At 35.6% G+C, this 27,724-nt stretch overlaps 1 protein-coding gene and 1 non-coding gene across 2 annotated transcripts; one reads left to right on the top strand and one right to left on the bottom strand.

The window, feature by feature from the left end:
* Positions 1 to 16,544: 16,544 nt before the first annotated feature.
* Positions 16,545 to 16,651, top strand: LOC141662809 (small nucleolar RNA R71). The gene has a single exon (XR_012550905.1). It is a non-coding gene; the product is annotated as a small nucleolar RNA R71 (small nucleolar RNA).
* Positions 16,652 to 25,553: 8,902 nt separating this feature from the next.
* On the bottom strand, positions 25,554 to 26,486 carry LOC141659910 (uncharacterized). The gene has a single exon (XM_074466845.1). The coding sequence runs from the start codon at positions 26,484 to 26,486 to the stop codon at positions 25,554 to 25,556; it is 933 nt and encodes a 310-aa protein (XP_074322946.1).
* Positions 26,487 to 27,724: the final 1,238 nt, after the last annotated feature.

Genomic DNA, 27,724 nt, shown 5'->3' with positions numbered 1-27,724 from the left:
CCTTTGATTAACTTCCTAATTGTTTGCCTAATGACCGCTGATCTGTTATACGGTTCGCTTAACTTTCGTTTTCATTTATCGTTTGAGGGATCATACCCGGGATCTTATTACTTAGGTTCCCTTAACCTTTCTCAATACATTATATTCCTTTTTATGATCCTCTATTATAATCCTTTAATTTAAATCCTTTTATCCTGTTACCTTATACTCAATTCTTTCCGTATCTATTGGATTTCCGGGAAAAATCAAAGTGTTCGGAATTGGATTCTGCCGATTTTTACATACACTTATATCCCATATAAAGTACTAATAAAATCTCAGAATATCCATATCAGAACCCCTACATAGTGTGGCATGAAAAGTTTTCTCATTCAGCAAAAACACTATTCATAAGGGTTTCAAAATTTCCCAAAAATTGGGGTTATTACAGTCTCCCCTCCTTAAAAGGATTCCGTCCCGGAATCAGATAGAAAATGAATAGGGATACTTTCTTAGCATTACACTTTCTAACTCTCAAGTAAATTTTCCCACATTGTGGTTCTTCCATCAAACTCTGAATAGTTTGATAACCCTTCTCCTAAGCACTTGTTCCTTTTTCAATCTATAACCCTTCCTGGTTGCTCCCTATAGGTTACGTCTGGTTGCATGTATATGCGCTCATATGCCCCTATTTATCTGTCATCCGAATTACACTTCCTTAACATTGATACGTGAAACACGTTATGACTTGCTACATGTTCTGGGGTAAGGCTAGCTCATATGCTAACTTCCCAATACTTCTTAATATATCCAAGGGTCCGACAAATTGTGGACTTAACTTTCCTTTCTTTCCGAATCTCATCAATCCTTTCCAAGGGTTTCCAAGGGGATACCTTTAACAACACTAGGTCCCCTACTTCCTATTCTTTGTCCTTTCATGTCAAATCAACATACTTCTTATGTCCATCTTGGGCTACTACCAGCCGTCCTCTGATTAGATCTATTATATCCTTGGTCCTTTGGAATACTGCCGGTCCGAGCATCTTGCGCTCTACAACTTCATCCTAATCATAAGGGAGATCGACATTGTCTTCCCTCAAGGATCTCATAAGGCGACATCTCGATAATGACATATGATCTATTGTCGTAAGAAAACTCAATCCGTGTTAAGTGATCATTCCAATTTCTTTCAAGTCTATTGCACAGACTCTCATTATAGCTTTTAACATTAGAGCTTTTGCTTCTCAATACCCATTCTTTTCCAGTTCGTAATCGCTACTGCCCTCCGTTCCTAATATTATACTGGTTACACTTTTGCTCACTAGCGTTCTATAACCTTTTAATAACCACGTCAACCTTAGTATCACGAATGTGTTTCCATTCCGAATACCACCAAAATTTTACTACTCCTTTTTCAGCTGTTTCTATTATCAAAAGCTTCATCCTTCATATAGAAGTAAAAGAATTTATTGAGAGATCACTATGATCATGAACACTTGTTATATCGCATAGTTAGTACAGAAGGTGGCCAGCCTTTAGTACTTGACAAGCAATTAAACAATAGATGGTATCCTACTAGGCTTCTATTACACAGATAGATAGTCATTCGGCAATACCTCCCCTTCTGGAAGGGTTGTTCTTCTCAGCTTACATGAAATGAAAAGAAGAGAAAAGAACGAATTGAAGAGAATTGTATATATGAAAAAAATATAATGCCATAAAATATCTGGCTTGGAACCTACCTCTGAACTATAGAGGTTTGTCATAGGAGAACGAAACATATGAGTATTTATATCAACATCAAGTATTATAGCATCGTATTTCACATGCCTAAATATTTGCTATTCCGTCCATCATTCTATGGACCCATGCTCTTCCTCGAGCTTATACATAATCACCTTTGAAACTCCCTCGATTTCAAAAATCGAACCTGGGATCTCATTCTAGACATCATCGTTACTAGAGTTTTATGCTTGCACCGCAACCTTCCTCGTATAATAATACGACTCTCTAATGATAAGAAAGAATAAATATACAATAGGTAGATACTCTACTTAATTAGTCTATCAATGATAACTTATACATTACCACGACCCGATTAGTGGTACTCAATCTCAACATCCATTCCAATACAACTCTCACGGTTGTAATCAACTCATTACTCGCAGAATCATTGCTGCATTACTATGGTCCACCACTGACCTACTGTCGTCATTCACGTTCCATGAAATCTTAATATCTAACCATACGGAGTCCATACATGTCGTATCAAATCCTTCTAAGGAGGTAACATAATCACCATTTCTGATTCATGAAGAACACTCCTGATCCTGACATACATACATGACATGAAGCAGATAAAATTGCAGAAGAGTTTCAATCAAAGCAACGATAGCAGGTTAATACCATTCTAAATCATATGCCTTAAATAGAAGACTTAACTCAAAGGTTCGTCTAGTCCTTTTTGAAACATGGTCCTGGCTTATCTCAAGATAGTATCTTCTGATATAGATAGCCCGCTCGTGGCGATTACACGAATTAAACCTTTACCAACTACTATTACGGTTGGGTATTTGCACAGTCATCAGAAGGAATGTCAATCTTCCAAACCATAATACAACCTTTACAGCTTCAACCATCATCACTGTATTCCTTTGACACAAGCGCCTATAATTATCCTCTTACCTTTAAAGTGTCGGCCACCTCTTTGGCCTTTCCTGATAGTAAAATTTCCTTACAGTCAATGTCATTTTAACCACCTTCAAATAAATTTTCTACCTCATTTCAATCACAGCTTATGTGAAGATGTTTTCCTTAAAATCTGATGAGTAAAAAAAAAATTCACCATTTTTTTTTCATAAGTTACTGCCTCAATCTTTAGAGGTTAATCACTGTCACGACTGACTCTCAATTATACTTAAAACATCTTTTATCTTAAGTCCTAATTGCCCTGAACAATTTCGACCATTACTGGTTCGATCCATACTTTCTCGTGGTTTAACACGTGCCCACCTGGCATCATTATAATTACGTCATATTTCCTTTATCCACATTTCTATTCTTGAGAATAGAAATACCCTTTACTAATACTAGAACCATTGTCTATAGGTTTCTGAAAAATTTCCCCACTGATACTTAAAGGTTGTTGTTACCTTAACCCTTTCCAAATCATACTGTCAAAACTCATACTGTCCCTAGTAAGGGTGAAATGCCAACCTTTATGCATTCCCCTAGGATTCATTTTAAGTTACCGATGTTCTATCCTTAATTCCACCTTTAAAAGGTACCTGCATCCTTCCATGGATAAATCAAGTCATATATCCTTGATAGATTATCTTATTCATCATTCCCACCTCGATAGTCTATACCTAATTTCACAATAACATCTGTATTCAAAATGGGGTCAATCAATATGGCCTCCAAAAGATAAGAACGGTTATCCGCTTGTCTTGCCTAATTTGGTAGCGATAACAAGGATGTTCTGGAAGATATTGGTCGTGTTCAACGTGAACTTCTTCTTAATAATTCCTTATTTACTTTTGTTGTTTATCCCAACAGTCATCTCAATGTTGGGATATCTCCCATACCTGGCGTCTCCCTTTCTGGGTATCATGCCACCGGTCTTACACTTCACCTTCTTGAAGGTCACTTCCTTCATCCAATTTTCTTAATTTCTTACTTTCTTGTGTCCTCGGTCTATCCGCGTCTCATTATTTATCCTTCAAATTATCTCAAGGTTTCCTCGAATCTTCCCAACTTACAGGGGATAAAATATATGTATCTCTTATGCCCTCAACCATCAATTTTAACTCATGGTGAATCACCCTCATCCTGACGATTACATACTCTTCTATTTCTATTTCTACGAGTCTTTAGGGTTTCCTCATACCCAACTCCCTTATCATTCCTCAAACTCTATTGCCGTTATATTCCTTTCCACTTCAATTTCTTTTTATTTTCCTTTCTCTTATCATTATTTCATGAACCAACACAACATAAGCATTGATTTCAAACATCCCGTCATTCTGGATTCGTGTCTTCAGAACGAATCTTGACAACTTTTACATCTTAGATTCATAATTCATCATACCCGTCTGCCTTTGTTCTGGCTCTAAAGCTTTTACACTATCTCCTTATCTTTGGGAATTACTTTCCCAAAAACAATTGACTGAACTTAAATCAGTTTATCATAATCTCTTGCTCCGTGCCTTCCTTGGTCTTTCACCAGCGGGTGGTCTCTTTCTTAGGAGGGTAAGTGACAAAAACAGTCTTTTGTGATTCGTCAATCATTTAGAATCTTAATTGATTCCTCTATTTCCTTTAGCCAGGCTCTGGCCTCGACTAGGTCAACCTGTTCCTTGGAACTCTGAGAGCTTAGAGACTTAAAGGTCCTGAAAGAATTTCCTATCGCATTGTTTTCTCAAGGTGGTGGTTGGGGATAATAGTCTAAGTTCTGTCTAGACAGGTCCATAAATTGCCATATAGGAGTACCGTCTCGGGTCTCCTTTCCTTACTCGACTTTCTGTTTCCTTAGTATGAAATGTTTCAACCTTCTCCCATAATCGGGGTTATCTTATACATTAAAAACCTTGTTTTCCACTCTATTATGTTATGGGTTCTTTCTTTCTTGATGGCAACCTCCCCGACTATCACATTCAGGGTTTTCCCCAAATCTTATTCCTCAAACTATGGCTCTCATCTAAGTTCTCATCCTTAAGCTCTTGAACTTTCGGAACCCAAATTCTATAGGAATACCTCATTATTCCCTTATCATATTTCTCGGTATTAATCTCATATTTATTTGTTGGCTCTCTGCCTTCATTCATCACCTTTTTCTGGCACAATATGCTCTTTTCCAATAATCCGGTCTCTATTGCAATCTCAAACAGCTTTTCGGTACCGACTCCGGTTGCCTTCACTACTATTTCCATTTTCTCAAAATCTCTTATCAATTCTCCCAAAGACATTATCATCTTGAGTCTCTCCTTTTTACTAAGGGCATCAGCCACCACATTGGCTTTCCCCGAATGATACAGAATCTCCCAATCATAATTCTTGATTAGCTCTAACCGCCTCCTCGGGCGTATGTTGAGCTCTTTCTACGTAAAAATGTACTAGAGCTCCTATGGTTTGTGAATCTCACACTTCTCTCCATACAAGTAGTGCCTCAAATCTTTAGGGCAAAACTATTGCCATGAGCCCAAGCTCATAGGTAGGGATATCGAATTTTATATTCCCTTAATTATCTTGACGCGTACGCGATTACCTTGCTGTGCTATATAAGAAGCACCCTAATTCCTTATGCGAAGCGTCACTTACAAATCACAAAATCTCCTTTTTCCCTCCGGCAACGCCAACATAGGGGCCGTCACCAACCTTTGCTTCAGTTCTTGAAAGCTGTTCTCGTATTTCTCTGTCCATTCGAACTTCTCAGTCTTACGAGTAAGCCACGTTAAAGGGGGCTACTATCTTTACAAACTTGAACGAACCTCCGGTAGTGATCGACCAATCCTACCTCTGGTAGTCGACCTAACCATGGTCATCAATTCATCAGTGGTCCTTTATTCATTCTTGTCAGGATCCTCCATGGGATCCTCCTCAACAACTATCCCTTCTAGGACAACATCCTCAACCGCTACATCCTCAATATCAACATCATCCGGTCCTGCATTAGGACACTCTATCGGATCCACAATCCGATCTCTAATTAGTAATAAAACATCATCGCGCTGTTGCTCCTCAACCTCAGGGTTCGGAGTCCCGCTACCATGTACAATAACGAACTACGCTATTATCACGATATTTATAGGGGTTCCCATAAGGGTTTTAACTGTCAGTACTACGTTAGGTAGTCCGACTATGAACTTGACAAGAGTTCTTATTATCTTAGTGAACTTATTATCTTAACGTCACATCATCTCTGAGGTTTATAACGCTTTGCTCTGATACCATTTCTGTAACACCCCCAAATCCGGGGTCGGGGATCCGGGTTGTCACGAGTTCCATTTCCCTTAATAACACCCAATCTTAATAATTACTCAACTACTCTGTACTGTGACCCCACAATAAACACACACACCACACATTATAGTCTCAGAGATGAACATCCAAAAATAACCACAAGTCATTTTATTCCACAATTATCTGCCAATACACCTTAAAAGGTTTTCTGAATAAATTTACATTTCTTTGCCATTATTACAATTCATAAATATACATAAATCTGGTACATCAAAAGTTGAAAGCCTAGCCTATTGGTAGTTCCTACCTCAGCTACAGCGACATCAACGCCTATAGGAAACTGCGGAATGTTTCCTATCCGCTCGCGAATTGGAAGCTTGGTCATGTTCCTCTTGTCTATCTGATGTTGTGTGATGAAAGAAGAAAGCAAGGGTGAGCAGCAAGCCCATCAAAATAATATGTATAATGATTAACAATATATGAGCCTTCTCATAGTACTCATAAAAGTCTCGGTCAAAAGAAATGAACCAAGTTTGATATTTTAATGCGATGAAGTCGCAAAATAGTTAGTATATATATATACATATATACTTTTCAAAAACTTGGAAGTCCTCTTCCATACATAATATACACAAAGTCGCAGTATATAACTGTATAAAAAAAAATATCGTTGCAAGGTGATCTCATATATCTAACCTTGTCTCAACGTTTTTCTGAAAATCTTTGTCATTCATAAGACAATTATTAATTAGATATAAGTTTAAAAGATGAAGTTACAAGATACCCCAATATACTTATATCTTTCCCAAATACTACTTGAACTACCACCGTTCAAGTTATAATTAATTTCAAAAGTTCATCCCACTGATGAGACCACAAGATAAGACTTGAATAGATTCAATCTTTGAAATATTATTAAAGGAAATGAAGTTAGGATATACTTCATTAAGTTCTGATATATATATATATATCCACATATACATCTTCTTTATATATTTCCTGAAAACCTCTGTCATGTAAAGTATGAACAGAGTTGCAATATCCAATAAATTTGGAAAGGAAAAGAATTTTGGCATAAACCAGGTATCTCGCTGATCAGGCAAAGATACCAATAAGTAAACTTTTCTACTAGTAGATGGACGAATTCCCCACTGGTCATCACCCTGGTCTCAATAGGACCTTATGCTGGACTGCCACTCAGCCACTTATGCATTTGATGGACTCCCACTGAGCCACTTACACTATCATGGACGCCCACTGAGCCCATGTTGCTGATGCCGACTCAATAGATGGACTTACTTCCCGAACGTTGGGTAAGTAATCAATTCATTTACCAAAACTGCAACCGTGTTGCGAATATAAAATACACCACAGAGCCGGATCCCTCAGGTTTTGAGCGAGTATTTAAATCCCCCTTAAAAAGGAAGATCTTAAATATAAAAATGAGTTTTGGGATCCCCTCTAACTTTTAAAAATCATTTTGAAGACTCAAAAACACCTTATAGAGTGTTTGGAGTAAAGCTGATTTAATGAAGTAAATCAGTCCCCAGAATATTTAGAAAATGACTGAATATTATTATTTAAATAATATTCCCATAAAGAATAATCTTTATAAAAATAATTGAAGTAGAAGTATTAAAACTTAAACTTGAAACGAGTATTAAATAACCAAAGATATACTTATATGAAAGTACTATCTTTATTTGAATAATCGAAAATAAGTTTGATTATTGACACCTTATTCTTTAATAAAATAAAGAATATATCTCAGCAAATAATCGGAGTCATAGATCCTCAAATGAATATTCAAATAATATTCATTAAATAATATAAACCGAGTCATAAGCCCTCGAATGAATATTCAAATAATATTCAGATAATAAAATAAAAGGAGTCATAAGTCCTCGAATGAATATTCAAAATAATATTCATTTAATATAAAGGAGTCATACGTCTTCGAATAATATTCGAAATAATATTCAATAATAAAATAAAGTTAAAGTTATCGAATAAACCTTATTCGATTAATAGTTTTGAAAACTATGACCATATATATATATAAGTATATATATATATATATATATCCATATATACAAAATCTACTCGGGATCCTCGACTCCCGGTTTTAGAAAATATTTTCACCTTTGGGTCCCTGTACTAAGGGTATATGCAAATTACCGCTATCCTCTAGCATAGGTATTATCAACTGAATCAACAGATATATATATATGGAAAGAATGCGAAATAGGCATGCATATATATATATACCATAGCAGCATGCTTCAATATATTGCAACATTTGCTAATTAACCAACATGCATCTATCGCAAGATAATGCAAATACATATACTCATCACCACAACAGTTATAACGGGTAGAAAACTTGCCTGAGCGACTTGGGGTGATAAAAGGCTCGGGACGAGTCTGGTAACCTATAAACAACAAGTAAGTTGGAATTAAACCAAAGTCACTTGTAAATCTATACTTTAACTAACTTAGACTCTAACGCTTGTTTTGCGCTTACTGACTCGCTTAAGTCACTCGGGTACCCTCGGCTCCACCATTTTTAATAATTTAACCTTTATGAGTTTTAAGGCGATTCCTTCGCGAGTGTCTTACCAACTGCCTAACACACTTACCATAAATGTTTCATGCATTAATTAACCCTTTTTGGTCTATAACCTTTGTTTCAAAGTAAGGCGAGGGGAAAAGTTTCGTTCGCGAAACGCCGTTACTTGAAACGGTCGTTTCTCCTACCGTGCATCGGAATCGAACGAACTACATATCAAAACGAAGCTTGTAACATGAGCTATCTAAACATGGCAATGGTCAAAATCTAGCAGGGGGTTCTCGGGTCCTAATGTTATGCACAAAAACAGTCTAAAGAAAATCGGACGTTACGACGGCTATGTTTACGCGATTTCCCAATTTAAAACCATTCAAAACCAACCCAATTCAACCTCAAACCAAACATACAACCAACATCCATCCTTATCACATCATAACAACCCCAACCAATTCCATTTTAACATTCATACTTATGCATAAGCTTAACTTTAACCATACTTAAGTTCTTTTAATCAAAACAACAACATCTACCATTCCATTTCACTACCATTTCAAATCCTAAACTCTAAATCACAACATCAAGCTACAATATCACCCTACTAATCAAAATCATCTTATAATACATAGGAATCTAGGGTTTGGAGATGATATAACTTCCTTGAAGTGGTGGGAGGAGCTAGGAAGCCTTAAGAAGCTTTGAGAAGTCTTAGGAATGCTTGGATCTTCAAGGAAAACAAGAAAAACTTCAAGTTAAAAACTTGAAAACACTATTCATTGTCTTCTTCTTTGATTAAATGAAGAAGATTGAGAAGGAATTGATGGCTTAAACTCATGATATAGCCCTAACTAAGCATGAAGATGATTAGGGAATTATCTTACCAATTTAGGAGGCTTGGATCTTGAGTTTTGAATTCTTGCCCATTTGCAATAGTAAAAAGCCGAGAGCATGAAGAACCATGCCTTGGTTTCTTTTTTATTTTGATGAAAAATGATTTGCTTGGCTTGGTTGGTTTTATTTTTGTGTTTGTTTTAGTAAATTACCTAGTTGCCCTTGATTTTGTGTGGTTAAAAAGCCACCACATCTCCTTCCTTCCCATGTCATGCTTGTGTCATCCTCATGATGTCATCCTGCCCTCCTTGTCCTCTTCTCATTGGTTGGGTGACATCATCCTCTCTAATCCCTTTGATTAACTTCCTAATTGTTTGCCTAATGACCGCTGATCTGTTATACGGTTCGCTTAACTTTCGTTTTCGTTTATCGTTTGAGGGATCATACCCGGGATCTTATTACTTAGGTTCCCTTAACCTTTCTCAATACATTATATTCCTTTTTATGATCCTCTATTATAATCCTTTAATTTAAATCCTTTTATCCTGTTACCTTATACTCAATTCTTTCCGTATCTATTGGATTTCCGGGAAAAATCAAAGTGTTCGGAATTGGATTCTGACGATCTTTACATACACTTATATCCCATATAAAGTACTAATAAAATCTCAGAATATCCATATCAGAACCCCTACATAGTGTGGTATGAAAAGTTTTCTCATTCAGCAAAAATACTATTCATAAGGGTTTCAAAATTTCCCAAAAATTGGGGTTATTACAGTAATTAAGTCCAAATGCAAAACTGATAAGACACTGAAGGGGAAGGATGATGAAAAGGATGATCAAGGAAACCCTGGAATGGGTAGAGGTCATAGTCAAGGTAGAGGTCTCTCATCAAGAAAAGCTGAAATCACAAGTCACAGGATAAGTTCTGATACTGGAAAAAGAACAAGTTCTGCTACTGGTAAAAGGATAAGTTCTGATGAACTTTTAGATCTTGATGAAGAAATGTCAAGACAGTTATTTCTTCAGGAAAATCCAGGAATGGACTTGGAGAGTTTAATGGAAGAAGAAGCCAGACTTAAATCAGAAAAAGTCAAGTCTAAATCTGAAGCTTCTGGTAAAAAGACACTTCCAAAACTCAAAGACATTGTGATAAAAGAAAGGACAAATACTGAAGCAACAATGGCTAAATCATAACTGCAGATAGATCCAAGATCCAAGGGTAAAGAAAAAGTTGGTGAACCTATCAAGGTTTATGTGCCTCCTGTGAATGAAGAAATTACTGATGAAAAGGATGATATTGCTCTGACTTCAAGAAAATTTTTAAGACAACCTCTGACATGGCTCAAGTTGTTCAGAGTCAAGGGACAGTAAGTTCTGATATTTCGAAGAAACAAGTAACCTCTGACACAGCTCAAGTTAACTTGATATCAGAAGATAAATCAAAGAAACTCCTACCAGGATTCACTAAAGCAAAACAGACTCAACCTTTGAAGACTGATGCAAGTGGTTTTGAAGCAAGAGTGGTTACTGGAAAGGAAGCAAGAGATTAAACTGGATTGGGAAGTGCTGATGAAAGAAGAATACAGAACACTACCAATGATCCAACTTCCTTGAGTGAACCAGGTATTGGAGCAAATCTTGAGAGATTGAATCAACTGGAATCTGTACAAATGGTTTACCATACCTACTTGAAAGAACACATCTTGTTGTACTTCATGACAGATGGTAGGGTTTATCATATAAGGCAAAATGCCATTCCATTGAAGTATTTTGAAGAACTGGAGCATGTACTATTCTTACTTCAAGTGAATGACAGATTAACAGAAAGTGCTGCAAACTATTTGAAGGATCAGATTCAGAGACAGAAAAGGCTTTATTCTGTTAAGTCTGACAGCACATATCTTCCAAAGTATAGAGATCACAAGGGTGATATAGTTGAAATGAAGCCCAACACTGCTAAGATTATAACTACCTTTCTGGGTTACAGGGCTGTGGAATTCAATCTTGAATCTGATAAGGCATATTTGATCAGACTGGATCAGGATATAAGAAAAGCTAAGATTAATGATCTCAGGGCTGCAATCTTTCAAATTGGTGAAGATACTGCAGAACTTAAAGATGCTAAAAGGAGGATGATTGATGAACTCAGATATGCTGAGAGATGTTTGTTGAAGAACTATCTCAGAACAACTCCTGACATTAGAGAGATCAGAAGATGAAGCCAAGTCAAGATCTACAACTGCTTAAATTCTGATATTTATACAGACTGAAGTTGTTATCAGAAGTTAAAGATTGGTAAAGCTTTGAGGACTGTAAGTTGTAGTTATCTAGTCTAATTCTCATGCATTTGTACTTAATATTTTTGACATCATCAAATATCTGTTAAACTTGTATATTATGCTAATTTACAAGTTGGGGGAGATTGTTAGATATATTTGATAATGTCATGGCTAATATGATTTATGTTTAGTTTTTCAGATCTTACTTAAACAGGATAAATCAGTACTTACTGGAAGTCAGGACTTAAGGATATCAGTACTTATATTATCAGGAGATAATCATCAGAAGATGAATATCAGAACTTAAGTACTGGAGGACGTTCAGATAAGGACAACAACTGATTAAAGGAAAGAAGATCGAGACAAAAATAAGAAGAGATATGCATGAAGAAGGAATTCTATGAAGAATAGAATACTTGGAAGAAAAGATATCTGATTGATATATTTTAGGAAGCAGAATTATATTCCATATCAATTAACAATTATCTTGTAACTGTGTAGTATATAAACACAGACATAGGGTTTACACTATAAGTGTTATCATTATCAAAAATATTATTTATTGTAACCCTAGCAGCTCTCGTGATATTTGTTCATCACTGAGAGGTAACAGTTCCACACTGTAACAGAGTTTATTATTTCAATAAAGTTTGTTTTCTTTTATTTGAGTTATTAAAGTTCGATTTGATTGTACTTTACACTGTATTCACCCCCTCTACAGTGTGTGTGTGACCTAACAGTTCATGCAAAGGTTTAAACTCAAGTGTAGGAGCTTCCTAAATAGATGGCTTGAGAAGCCCCTCAGCATTTTTGAGTCTTGACAATCCAAGAGATTCAAAAGGCATATCCAGCCTTCGCTTCCATGGACAAGCATTCAAATGCTGCAACTGCTCATCACCTTCATCATCTTCAATATCTGAATTCTCCATCAAGGCTTTCTCTAAAGCATCAGACCTTAGCATTTGATCAAGCTCTGAAGTAACCACAGAATCGACTAATTCCACATTTAAGCACTCCTCTTTATCAGTAAGGTATTTCATGGCATTGAAAACATTAAAGGTCACATCCTGATCCATTACTCGCATAGTGAGCTCACCATTCTGCACATCAATCAAGGATCGACCAGTAGCCAAGAATGGTCTTCCCAAAATTATGGGAATCTTTTTATCCTCCTCGAAATCAAAAATTATAAAGTCACTAGAAAAGATGAGTTTGTTCACCTTGACCAAGACATCCTCCACAATGCCTCGTGGATATGTAATAGAACGATTGGCCAACTACAAGGACATATATGTAGGCTTTGGATAAGGTAAACCCAACTTCTTAAAGATAGACAAAGGCATCAGATAGTGCCCTGCCAAGCCACATTTGAAACATTTAAATTTTGATTTATCCACCATTTTTCTATTTGGCTTAGCTGCTCCAAAGTTCTTCTTGAACTTGAGCTTGGCAAATCTTCTGGAAAGAAATGCTAGATGTTCATCAATATCTTCCATGTCATCTTGGCTCAAAGAATCTTCATTTTCTGCTACCATCCCCTTGCCCTTGTTTTCACAGACCTTTGAAGTTGATTCAACAGCTTCCATCTTCATATCCTTCTCTTTCTCTAACTCAACAACTAGTGCAATGGATCCTCCTTTCTTCTTTTCTCTCTTCATCCTCTCATCTTGCTCTATTTCAAGCTCATAAGTCTTTAGGATGCCATATAGTCTCTCCAAAGTAAACTCCTTATAATCTTGAGAGTTTCTCAATGAGACTGTCATTGTTTTTCATTCCTTTGGAAGAGATCTAAGGAATTTAAGATTGGAGTCTTTTGTCTGATAGACCCTTCCATGCAACTTTAGAGCATTTAGTAGTTTTTGAAATCTACTAAAAATTTCAGTGATAGACTCACTATCTTCACTATGAAAGTGCTCATATTGTTGAATTAGCAACTGCATCTTATTTTCCATGACTTATTCAGTGCCATCACAGATAATCTGTATTGTATCCCAAACTTACTTGGCAGTTTTATAATTGATGATGTTGTCAAACAGGTCACCATCAACTCCATTGAACAGAATGTTCATGGCCTTCTTATCTTTCCTGACTTGTTCAATATCAGGATCAGACCATTCATGCCTTGGCTTGGGGACAGATGGCTCATTTCCAGTTGCAGCTCTCATTGGTACATGAGGGCCTCTTTCTATGCAATCTACATAGGCCTCATCTTGAGAAAGTAAATGAAGATGCATCTTTACCATCCAGTGATGGTAATTATCTTTGTCCAGAAAAGGAATCCTGACTCCAATATCCTTCTTGTTATCTTGTTATTTTGTTGTGATCTTTAAACTCTTTGTTTATCAAAAGCTTACTCTGATACCAATTGTTAGTCCCTAACAATGCAACAAGAATTACAGGGGGTTTGAATGGAATTCTTGAAACTTTTTCACAAAGATATAAAATGTTCTATCTTAATAATATATAATTGTGTGAATTGATTTGTAAACTGCGGAATAATAACTTGAGATGAATCAATACACAAGTAATTAAAAATATAAGTCTTTAAAAACTTTCTGGTGGATTTGAAAGTATCCACCAGAGATATATATTATATCAAGAGAACTCTGTGTAGCAAGATTTGCTCGCAGCTGCTTACAAATATGAACAACTAAGTTTGCAGAGAAATGCTAAGAATATAGCTTACAAATATTTCTCTGTGAAATTCTTGCTTAGTGTTCTTGTTGTTCTATTTGCTACTTCTTGGTTTATATATTACCAAGATTACAAAGTAATAAGACAAGATAATAAAATAAAATCTATCAAGTCTAATACTATGCTGCTTCATTACTCTATTCCAGCATCTTTGAATATCTTCATCATAGCATGTAAATGGCAACACTTCTTTGTTCTCTAAAACCCAGTTGAATAGGCTTCCGCATTCCATTTGCATACATTCGACGCATGTGACTGGGTTGTCACTATCAACAGATGTTTGAATTCTTTATCCGTCGGGTTGATGATCATCCGTCGGGTTGCCTAGTTGATCATCCGTCGAGTGGCATTGTTGTTTATCCGTCGGCTAGCTATCTGGCACTTAACTTCATTTCATTTATGCAGAATTACAAGACATCATCTATGTACAATTAATCAACCTATTCTGCATATCTAGTTAAAGTCAACATGACTTGAGTACTACTTACAGAATCTAAACAATGTGTATGCAGAAATGTGCTACAGACTCATTGTTATACAAGCTACTCACTCGATGGATAATAAATCATCATCCGTCGGGACTATATTGAGTCATCCATCGGGACTACAATCCTTATTCGTCGAGTGCTACATTTTTCACTTAGTAAAATCTACTAAGGTGTTTTGTTAATGAAATTATCAAGTTCACAACATATTCACAACATGTCACATCTTGATCCAGTACTCGCATAGTGAGCTCACCCTTCTGCACATCAATCAAGGTTCGACCAGTAGCCAAGAATGATCTTCCCAAGATTATGGGAATCTTTTTATCCTCCTCGCAATCAAGAATTGCAAAGTCAGCAGGAAAGATGAGTTTGTCCACCTTGACCAAGACATCCTCCATAATGCCTCGTGGATATGTAATATAACGATCGACCAACTACAAGGACATATATGTAGGCTTTGGATCATGTAAACCCAACTTTTTGAAGATAGACAAATGCATCAGATTGATGCTAGCTCCCAAATCACATAAACACTTGTCGAACGACAAGTTTCCGATGGTGCAAGGAATAGTGAAACTTCCATGATCTTTAAGCTTGAGAGGCAATTTCTGTTGCAGCACAACACTGCATTCCTCCGTAAGAGCAACGGTCTCTAAGTCATCAAGCTTCACTTTCCGAGAGAGAATATCTTTTATAAACTTTGCATAGCTAGGCATCTGTTCAAGAGCTTCGGCGAAAAGTATGTTGATATGAATTTTCTTGAACACCTCCAGAAACTTATCAAATTGCTTATCCAACTTTTACTTCTGCATCCTCTTAGGAAAATGAGGTGGATGATAGACCTGTTTCTCCCCTGTATTACCCTAAGAGGAGTGTGTTCCACAGTTTTCTTCCTTGATTCCACTTCTGCTCCCTTCTGCACATCTTCTTCAACCACAATTTCAGATTCTGGAATTTGAGATTTTTTAGGGCTTGCAACCTTCCCAGACCTCAATGTAATTGCCTTAACTTGTTCTTTTGCTTCCCTCTTTCCTGGAACTTCTGTGTCACTAGGGAGTGTACCAGGTTGTCGATTCAGCAATGCATTGACAATTTGCCAAATTTGATTCTCCAAGGTCTTAATAGAAACCGCTTAGCTCTTGCACATGAGCCTCAACTCCTCCAATTCAGATTTTTCATTAGATTGACTTGTACTTCCATGCGGTAGTTGTTGAAGTTAGATTTGTTGTCTTGGTACATATAACGGTTGTTGAAAACCAGGAGGGTTGAATTTCTTTGCTGCATATTGCTGATAAGACTGTTGTACCGCATTCTGATTGTTGCTCCAGCTGAAGTTAGGATGATTACGGCTGTTGGGATGATAAGTGACTGTAATTGGTTGCTGCGACTTCTGAAAGTTGCTCACAAACTGAGCTAATTCTTCTCTGTTTCATGCGAACCTGCACAAAGCTCACAAACACTTTTAACTCCATAATTAGCCAAAGAATCCACCTTCATCGTTAAAGTTTTAAGTTGAGTAGCTATAGCAGTAGCTGTATCCACCTACAGATTCATGCTACCTTGCCTTGAGGTAGTCTCTGAGTTGGGTTCTGGTATTCCCTAGCAACCATCAGTTCAATCAACTCATAAACTTCATCGTAGCTCTTAGCCCATAAGGCTCCACCTGATGCTGCATCGAGCATGGGTCTAGACTGTACTCCCAAATCATTGTAAAAGCAGTTGATAATCATCCAGTTAGGCATCCCATGATAAGAACACTTCCTAAGCATCTCCTTATAACGCTCCTAAGCTTCACACAAAAATTCTCCCGATTGCTACGCAAGTTGAGTCAGCGCGTTTCTGATTGCAGTTGTCTTCGCCATAAGGAAGAATTTAGTAAGAAATTTTTGAGCAAGTTTTTCCCAAGTAGTAATAGAACCTAGTGGTAGAGAATGCAACCAACTTAGCCTTATCCCTCAGAGAGAATGGAAAAAGCCTCAGCTTTATAATATCTTCAGAAACATTGTTGAACTTGAAAGTGTCACAAATCTCGATGAAATCTCTAATGTGCATGTTGGGATATTCCGTTGGAAAACCCCCAAACTGGACTGAGTTCTGCACCATCTGAATCGTGCTAGATTTGATTCAAAAGTATTAGCCGCGATGGCTGGTCTGATAATGCTAGTCTGAATATCATTGATCTTCGGTTGAGAGTAATCCATCAAAACTTTCAAGTTTGCTACTGGTTCTCCGATTATAATAATAGCTTCTTCTTCAACTTTCTCAACTTCTACAAAAACTTCTTCAACTACTTCGCCTTCTTCCAGTGCTTCCTTACGAGATTGAGAACGTGTTCGCATACACGATCTCTAGAGTGCCTGAAATACCAACAAACAAACAAACAAGTAAGTAAAATATCTGAGTCAGTGAACTTTAACGACTACTGATGTCAAGCACATAAACTAAAAATTAACACCGAGTCCCCGACAGCGGCGTCAAAAACTTGTTAAGGCGAAAACACGCGTTAAAATTACACGCAAGTATACGCGTTCGCAGGTAGTATAAGATATAAATCAGATTCTTACCCACAGAGTTGAGATGTTTATAACTAAGATTAAACTAACATGCAATTAACTAAGAATAAAAGTGATTGAATTAACTATATGAGATAAACATGGGATTCTAACTTCATTAAATACTTCATTAAAAGTCATTGTTCTTAACCTTAGCATGCAATGGTGATGACAACTAATCAAATAACACGAAACTTGTAAACGTCAACTGTCGTTGTACGAATACCCTACTACCAGACATCCACAAAAGAGATAAAAGCTAAATAGACACCAATTATGTTGAGACCCTATATGTCTATATAATTTGATAACATAAAGGTTTAATGAACAAGTTATCTATTGTGATTACATAGGGCAAGTAAGATGGTTGAAATTACCTATGAATCATGCATAACAAATACATGAACCTATGCTAGCATGGTTGAAATTACCTATGAATCATGCATAACAAATACATGAACCTATGCTAGCATGGTAAGTTCTAAACCTCTATATTTACTATCGCTTTAATAGAGATTAACAAACTATCTTATATATTCGTGACGCACATAAGACGAATAAGCACAACCAATACTAGGATATCATACAATCACCACACACTAAGGTATTGAAAAAATTAACTATAGAAATTCATAAGTAAATCCGTTAAAACCCCACGACAACGATTAGTTCATAACCGAATTCATCGTCACATGGGTTCCAATGAAAGTATGGTAAATAAACTAAGATAAATTAGGTCAAAAATAACTGAATAAATATAACAAAGTAAATTAACAAGAGTATTAGGTTCAAACAACAAAGAAAACAAGCTTCCAAGATTACAACTTAAGCAAAGAATCACAAGTAAAAACAAGATCTTCTTCTACTTCGTTATATTGTGCTATTAGGTCTTCTTGCTGCTCTCTCTCTCCTATTCTATATGAAAAACATCTTTTAAATTATATATATAGGCTTCTGGACGAGCTGGGCTTTCAAACGCTCAAAATTCAAGTAGAAACAGGATTCTGAGAAAACGACCTAGCGTGGCCGCCCCAAATCCAGCGCGGCCGCCCTGAGTTTCTGTCAAACGGGTGCGGCCGCTTCCAAGACCAGCGCCCCCCCGAGCTTCTGGAAAAACAGGATTTTTCTTGTTTCCTTGACTTCTCGTGCTGGTTTCTTGCGCGCAATCGACCGGGGGTCCATTTTAACACCCTTTTAGCATAGAAACAATGTAAAATCCATTGCTTCTTTCGAATATGCCCCGAAATGTAAAACACTATAACAACACATCAAAACACAAATAATTTGTGTACAAAACACCAATTCAAAACTTTACAAAGCATTCTAAGTGGATATAAATACCACTTATTAAAAACCAATTTTACAATGGTACCATAAAGAATATCGCTTTAATTTTTTAGTACTCGCTTTAACATCAAGTCTCGCAGTTCTAATAATCAATATAATTTTAATTTATTAAACCTTTTATTGATAAGCAAAATTCTTTATTAACGATAATTCTGTATCAAACTAATTTCACCTTATTTTAATTTCACATTTATATTCCTACGGTTATATATTATGTTTTAATAAAATTACATAGGTGTTGGAATCATGTTCTAATTGTAATTCTCTTATTACAATCCAGTTGCACAAACAATGTAACTTTATAATTCTATAAATAATTTATTTGATCTTAATTTTAAGTTTCTTAATAAATAATAGTCCGGTGAGAATACAGTACAATCGTGCTCGAGATTTTTTGTAGTGGTTACACTGCAATTTGTAATATTTTTATCATTTTAATAGGATTTGAGTAACTTTTTTTACTAACTAGGATTTGAGTAACCTTAGAGTACCGCAAACACAGAAAACCACAAGTACAAAGGTATCCCAAATAACAAGCAAAAAGAAACTAGCATTATGAACGATAGTCAATAGCATGACGATTCTGTTGAGAATTTCCATCTATTATAAATTAAACAACTTTACATGGTAAAGTTGACACTTGACCAAGCTGTTAATTACTCCCTCGGTCCTTCTCAATTTTTTATATTTGAGAATAATGGTTTGGTACGCATTCTAAGACTCCTATATAGTATAATTCCATTAAATATATTTTTTTTTAAAAATTATTCTGAATAAAAATTCAATGTTTAAATTTTTATTGAGAAAAAAAAATTAAAAATAAGTTATGAAACTAAACTTTATATATATCTTAAGATACGTGCCTAGCAGTGAAAAACAAACGAAACGAAACAACGAGGACGAGATGGTAGTTGTCAATGGCCAAATGACCCAAATCTAAACTTAACAATGGATGTGATAAAATGATAGTGGGTGACAAGTACATTAGTTTGTCCTGGAAGTCAAGGTAAGGCTAGGAAATATTAAGTCAGACTCTTATAAATGGAAACTATAGAGTAAATACAGCGCTAGGATCCAAGATAAGTTCCTTACCAGAATAGAGGAGTCATCCGTTGCATCAACGACTTCGCTAGCCGTGCTATCTCATTTACTCAAGTAGATTTTACTCATCACTAAGCTTAGTGATTTGCTTTCCATGATCCTCGCAGCACTTGCGATGATTCTCTTTCATTCCTAAGTGACTATTATCCCTCAATTATCAATTTTCTTCATCCTCTGCAGATCTGAAATCCTTTTGGCAAGGATGATACTACCTTCTATTTCTCCTCACCACCATACAATCTTTCACCAGTGGTGGTCTACTTTCTTTACTAAGCGACATTCTAAACTATCAATTCTCGATCACCAGTAGTCTGTACACGAACACAAACCATCTTTAAAGAAATGGAACTGACTGATCCAGCAAACATTGATGTCCACGAACTAACAATCTTTTCTCCCAGAAATCTTTCAAAGATCAAAAGTGACATGCACACATTAACACATCTAGAGTACGTATCCAATATGACATTATTTACAGAACTAATCCAAATTAACCCCGCTTTTTTCATAAATGCATGTAAGATTTTCGCAAACTCAAATGCTATAGCTTGTGAGCATGCAGACAGAACATCAGTCAAATTCACCCCATTCGGTCTCATTCCAATTCGTAGCAAACCCAATAGTTATAGTACTCCAAGAAACACCATCCTTATACGGAATCTTCAAAAATCCTTCTCTGCAACCTCCGCCGCCTTCACATACCCTGCAAGCATCACATTCAAAGAATTCAAATCCCACCTCGGCATCAACCCAAACATCTCCTGCACACTCACATTAAAAAAATCCAGTACTTACCGCATTCCAAGCTACAACTTTTCTCTCAGGCATATGATCAAACATCTTCCGTGCAAACCTCCAACCCCTCACACTCAAATTACAGGACTTATTTTTCAGGCCACTTTTGTAATTAACTAACCTGTACATGGTAACTGAAATATAATTAGTGATTATAAACTAATTCAGTTATATATTTACTAGCAATATTAGATTTTTCAAATATTTTTCTCAATTTTTTTAAAATTGTTTTCACTAAATGATTTTTCAAGTGAATATAAAGTATAATTTCAAATTTATTTTCAATTTTTTTTAATATACATAAAAAATTAAAATAATTTATATAAGATAGGGAGAAACGACTATTATTTGTACATGACACATAATGATTTGAGAAAAAGAATTAGAGAAAAAATTCGGGAATATTTATAATGGTGATCACCGCATATACTTAAATTGGTGATTATTTACTATATAGTTTATTTTTGGGAGTTTTTCAAAAATATCTGTGTTCAATAAAATATTTTCAAAAATAATATTTGTAATATTTGCAATCTCAGCATCAAAATTTACAATCAAAACCTCATCTGCACCCTTATGCATTTACCCTATTTTTGTAAATAAGTTATAAAATATGGGTATTTTTTGATAAATTCTCTTTATTTTTATATTTAGTGATTAGTGATTTTCAATCTGTAAATTAGTGATTCGGAATTTTTTTGTAAATTTTTATTTTAACTTAGTTTATAATATAATATAGGGAAATGTGTATTAGGCTATTAGTTAAATCATAACTCATGTCAGCAACAATTTTATTTGTGAAAATAATTTGACGGAACTAAAAGAAATTTTTTAAACAATGTTTAATTCTTTGACGCCTAGTTGAAACTATTAAGCATTAATTAATAATGTACATGACATACCAATATTGAATTAAAAAATATTGTTTTTTAATCTTTTTTACAATTTTACTTTTTTATAAAAAATATTTGTAAAAAATGTTATTTGTAACAAAAACAATTACTAATAACTTCTTCTCACAATTTTCTCAAATCTGGAATGTTGCATTCATTGTATATATTTGTATTTGATTGCACAGTCATTTTTTATAAATTTTAAAAAAAACATATTAATAGATTTATAGCTTCAAGCTATATGTTGTATGTAATACAGATTGTAAGATTAGAACAAACAGTAGAGAAGAAGATAGAAATATACCTCAGAAGAATGGACCACTAGACTGACTTGATGCTAACTGAATAACAGGAATGACAGCTGGAAATTACTAAATCAGGTCCATGAGTAACAAAGCAACTCTCTCTTAACATGTGACTCTAAAGCATGACCTACAGGCTAAGTAGCCTTATGTTGAGGCTTAAAGTTCACTAAAGCAGCTATACACTTATCTGAGCTGTCATCACTCGTAATACTCCCCCTACAAGCTTGAGGCAAATAAGGATTGTGTAGACCAAGCTTGGAACAAATATATCAGTGAGTTGTTCCTCCCAAAGCTTTGGCTAGAATGTCAGCTAACTAGAGCTTGGTGGAAATTTTATGCGGAGAGATGATGCCATCCTGAACCTTCTCACGAATGAAATGACAATCCAGCTCAATATGTTTGGTACGAGCATGTTGAACTGGATTGTTAGCAATATCAATTGTAGCTTGATTATCACAGAAAACTTCAACTACATAAGTAAATGATATCAAAAGATCTGCAAGAAGATACTTGAGCCACATGATTTCAGTAGTGATGGAGGCTAAGGCATGATATTCTGCTCCAGCAGTGCTTTGAGATGTCACTGTCTGTTTCTTGGCCTGCCAAGAAATAAGAGAAGACCCCAAGAGTAAACAAAACCCTGTGACAAATCGTCCAGAAATAGTACAATCGCCCCAATCACTGTCACAGAAACCACGCAATTGCAGGGGAGTATCGACTGGAAAAAATAAACTCATGCCTGCAGTGCATTTTAGATAGCGAAGAACACGAAACAAAGCATCCAAGTACTTTTCACGGGGAGCATGCATAAATTGACTTAGCAAGTGAACTGAGAAACTAATATCAGGTCTCGTGAAGGTTAAGTACAACTTCCCAACAAGACTGCGATAAAGAGAAGAATTCTTAACCAGTGCACCTGAGTTGACATTGTCATATAATTTTGTGTTCTGATCTAGAGGAATAGACAAAGGTTTAGAACTAAGGAGATTGGTATGAGACAACATATCTATGATGAACTTATGCTGACTCAAAAATAAACCAGTGTCACTTCTTGAAATTTTAAGTCCCAAATAATACTTGGCTTGACCCAAGTCTTTAATACTGAATTGAGCATGTAAAGATGTCTTAACGTACTCAATGAAGGCAGTATGATTTCCTGTAAGCAAAATATCATCAACGTAAATCACTGCTACAGTGAATGAGGAGTTCTGGTGATGGGCGAACAAAGCATAATCTGCAAGGGATTGCTTGAAATCAAGTATCAACAAGATATTAGTCAACTTCTTGTTCCATTATCTAGATGCTTGGCGTAATCCATTAATGGATTTAACTAACCTGCACACAAGACGAGAAGCAGCAGCATCAACAATATACCCTTGAGGTAAATCCATATTCACTTCTTCATTTAAATCGCCATGTAAAAATGCGTTGTTTATGTCCAATTGGAAGAGAGGCCAGTGTTTGGACGCTGAAACTGCCATAACAGATTTAACAGTAACTCTTTTAGCAACAGGCGCAAACGTGTCATGAAAATCGACACCGGGTTCTTGAGTGTAGCCTTTTGCTACAAGGCGAGCTTTAAATCTATCAACATCACCATTTGCCAAATACTTGATTTTAAAAACCCAACGACACCAAATGGTTTGCTTGCCAGGTGGAAGAGTAACCAAAGTCCAAGTATTGTTAGATTCTAAGGCATCCAATTCCTTGTTCATTGCCTCTATCCAACGAGGGTCAAGAACAGCCTGAGAAAAATTTAAAGGTTCTTTGTTTTGCACTATTTTAGTAAAAAATGCAGCATGTGGAGGAGAAAAAGAACCAATATTAAAAAACCCAGAGAAAGGATACTTGACAGCAGACGAAGTCTGAACACTGTTGACTTGGTAATCAGTCCACCAAGATGGTGGTTTACGATCTCTAGTGGATTTTCGAATAAAATGCTCATTAGAACCAGCCAATATGTCTGTCATTGGTTGAAGATTGACCAAAGTATCTTCATCTGGTGGCAAGTTATGCCAATCAGAAAGACTATCATCACAAGTATCCCGTGAAACATCAGATGATAATGCAGCAGGTGTGTCAAGAACCGGAGAAGAAGGTACTGCAGCATCATTTGTTCCTTCTCTTCAGAAGCCAACCAATGATTCAAAGAAAATGGGTCTTTCACAGAAGGCGTAGAGCTGTCATCACGAAATGGAAATTGGGTTTCATGAAAAACCACATGTCGTGAAATGTAAATGTCCTTTGTGGTAAGGTTCAACAATTTGAAACCCTTGTGACCAGCTGGATAACCCAAAAATACTGAGCGAATGGTACGAGAATTAAACTTATCAGCTTCATGGATGGAAGCATAACATAAACAACCAAAAACACGAAACTGACTATAATCTGGCAACTTTCCATAAAGGCACTCATATGGGATTTTGTTATTGAGAACATGAGTTGGCAACCTGTTGATAATAAAAGTGGTTGTTAAAATGCATTCATCCCAATATTGAATAGGAAGGCCCGACTGAAAACGGATTGCTCAAGCCACACATAACAACTGACGATGTTTGCGCTCTACACAAGAAGCTTGATGTATAATGCCTTTATCAGATAACAAAGAGTTCATAGCAGCATTAAAAAACTCTGTGCCATTATCAATTCGAAACTGTTTTATAGTATTACCAAATTGATTTTCTACATAAGCCAAAAAATCTCGAATTTGACTAAAGACATAATGCTTATTTGGAAGCAAAAAGGTCCAAACAGTTCGAGTGTGATCATCAACAACTGTAAGAAAATAAAGACAACCTTGTCGAGTTTCATGAGCATAAGGACCCCAAAGGTATATATGAACTAATTGAAAAGCACAATCAGCTCGATTGTTACTTAAATAAAAAGGCAATTTAGTTTGTTTTGAAGCTGGACAAATAGGACATTGTTGATTGCTCTTATCCATTATATTGCCCTTAAGTTCAGAAATCTGGTGTAACACCTCATTGGAAGCATGTCCTAAGCATAAATGTCACATGACACTAAGCTTGTGCTTCGAAATAACAGTATGAACCAGTGGAGAATGAACGTGCAGAACTGATGTAGAACTATTATTTGTATGAACTTCCAAATGATACAATCCATCAAACATCTTACCAAGAACTAAAGGTTCTGCAGACTTATTCCCATAAAATTCACAAGATTCGAGTAAAAACAAAACACTTCCTTGTGAATCAGCAAGCCACTTAGAAATATAGAATAAATTGTATCCAAAAGTAGGAACAAACAGAACATTATGAAGTACTATTCAAGAATGAATAGAAAAGGTACCAGTCTGATGTACCAAGATAGTCTTCCCATTTGGCAGAGCTAGATTAACAGGTGTTGAAAGAGGTGTAATATCAGTCAACAACTCACTTGAATAACATATGTGATCTGAAGCTCCAATATCTACTAGCCAGATCAAACTAGAAGCATTGGATACCACTAAACTAGCTCTAGAAGTGACCATGCCAACTAAATGATCTTCAGGACTACCAATATCTTTAGGATTTCCCATAAAGAAGTTCATCATCTGGCTGATTTGATTTATTTGGTTTTGCATCTGATTAATCTGATCATTGGAGGTAGCAGATGTAGATGTTTGACCTCCAGTCAAAGCAGAATTTGCTTGAATTTCTTGAATTGAGAAGGATTACCAGATGCATTGCTAGATGTGGATCCAGTCTCCTTCTTTTTCTTCCAATTAGGAGGGTATCCAATAAGCTTGAAACACTGTTATTTGGTATATCCATTGTAATTACAATGAGAACATTTAATAACAGGCTTTATGCTAGGAATGAAAGATTTCCTAAAACTTCCATTGGAAACAGCCACACCATCTGTATTTGTTGCAATTGCATTAGCAAAAGGACTAACTGGTTGAGAGAAGTTTTGATGTCTCTGCCTTGTCTTCTCATCATGTTTAACAAAGGAGTAGGCCTGGGAAATAGAAGGCAAAGGATTCATCATGAGAATCTGACCTCGAATATTAGAATTACTCTCATGTAGTCCAAGTAAAAATTGCAATAATTTGTGTTTTTGATCTCTTTCAACTAACAACTTGTGTGCACCACAAGTGCAATCCACGGCGGGTTCAAGAACAAAATATTCATCCCAAAGACCTTTCAACTTATGAAAATAAACCTCAACTGATTTATTTCCTTGCTCGACATTATGAATGTCCTTGAGCACTTGAAAAACACGATGTCCATTGACACCAGAAAACCGTTCTCGCAATTCATTCCGCACCTCTTCTGCCGTGGTTACATAATTCAAGCCATCTGAAATATCATCCGTCATGGAATTCAGAATCCAAGTGATTACAAGATCATTCACTCGTTCCCATTGAGCACACAACGGAGATTTCGTATCAGGTTTTGGATAATCTCCATTAACCAACACAAACTTATTTCGAACATTAAGAGCTATTTGCATAGATCTGCTCCAAGATGCATAGTTGTCTGGACCTGTGAGCTTTTTAACAAGCAACAACAAGCCTGGATGATCACTGTTATGAATGAACAATGGATGTGCGTTGTTGTCGACAGCCATATCGCTATACAAATTCAGTGAAACCGTTTCTTTCTCATGTTCATCTTCAGTAGTAGTATTGTTATGACTACTTGACGATGATTCAAGAACAACATTAACAAATACACGTTTCAACATGACTGAACAACGATTTAGAACGAAATTGCGTCAATTTATTTTACAAAACAAGTCTAATTGACGTAATAATTGTTCATAAAAGGAATCTGAAGATGTAAAATCAATCGATCAAGAGTCTCAACTATGAATCGAATGATTAAACAATGAAAAACTTATCGTAAAAATAAAAAAAACCTAAAAATTAGGGTTTCGAAGCTTCGTTAATGGCGAAAATGATCAAAACATCAATTCACCTCAATTGAAAACTCAAAACGAAGCAAGAACGATAGCATTATGATCGAATCAGTCATGTTTGGCTCTGATACCATAATAGATTTATAGCTTCAAGTTATATGTTGTATGTAATACAGATTGTAAGTTAAGAACAAACAGTAGAGAAGAAGATAGAAATGTATTTTATTAGAACTGAATTACTAATACAGAGAGTAAGACTTGCTATTTATACACCTCAGAAGAATGGACCACTAGACTGACTTAATGCTAACTGAATAACAGAATGACAACTGGAAATTACTAAGTCAGGTCCATGAGTAACAAAACAACTCTCTCTTAACATGTGACTCTAAAGCATGACCGACAGTAGCCTTATGCTGAGACTTAAGGTTCACTAAAGCAACTATACACTTATCTGAACTGTCATCGCTCGTAATACATATTTTTTGTAAAAAAAATTAAAAAATACAAATATTTTAAAAATACTTATTTTCAAAAAAATCTCAGAATTTATAATATATCACATCTTAACTTAGTACTATATAGATTATTATTTACTATATATGTAACATGTAACAATATACCATCAAAGGAGTTGAGAGATTAAATATAAACAATTCAACTCCATATTAATTGCAAATTTTAACATTGTTACATGAGTGTGTACTTTCAGGTAGATTTGGATAGTAGAAACAAGAAAAAATGAATAAAAGATTGGGTAGTGTTTTTATTTTAACAACCAAATAACTATTTGTGTATTCAAATAATTTGTAAAAGAAAATGGCAAGTTTTCCTTGTTTCTTGATAACAAATTAGAGCTTATTTTTTAGTTGCCCAAACTTTCTAGTGGGGGGTCATAATATATTTCATGACTAAACAAAATTCGTTTTTATTATGTGTTATTATCTATTTTATTCAGTTTTGTGAATGGCTCTTGCAGCTGGTTGGTTATGACATTGTAGATGAAACATAAAACAAATTGAACAAGTTACTTTTAAAGACAAAGTTTTTTATTTTAAAATAAA

This window comes from Apium graveolens, chromosome 5 (assembly GCF_009905375.1).
Source record: "Apium graveolens cultivar Ventura chromosome 5, ASM990537v1, whole genome shotgun sequence".
NCBI classification, from domain to species: Eukaryota; Viridiplantae; Streptophyta; class Magnoliopsida; order Apiales; family Apiaceae; genus Apium; species Apium graveolens.
Note: the sequence above shows the minus strand (reverse complement) of the source record. Positions and strands in the feature narration are given on the sequence as shown.

Excerpts from the sequence above, each read along its gene's own strand:
- LOC141659910 (XM_074466845.1), bottom strand. The coding sequence starts at position 26,486 with ATGTTGAAACGTGTATTTGTTAATGTTGTTCTTGAATCATCGTCAAGT.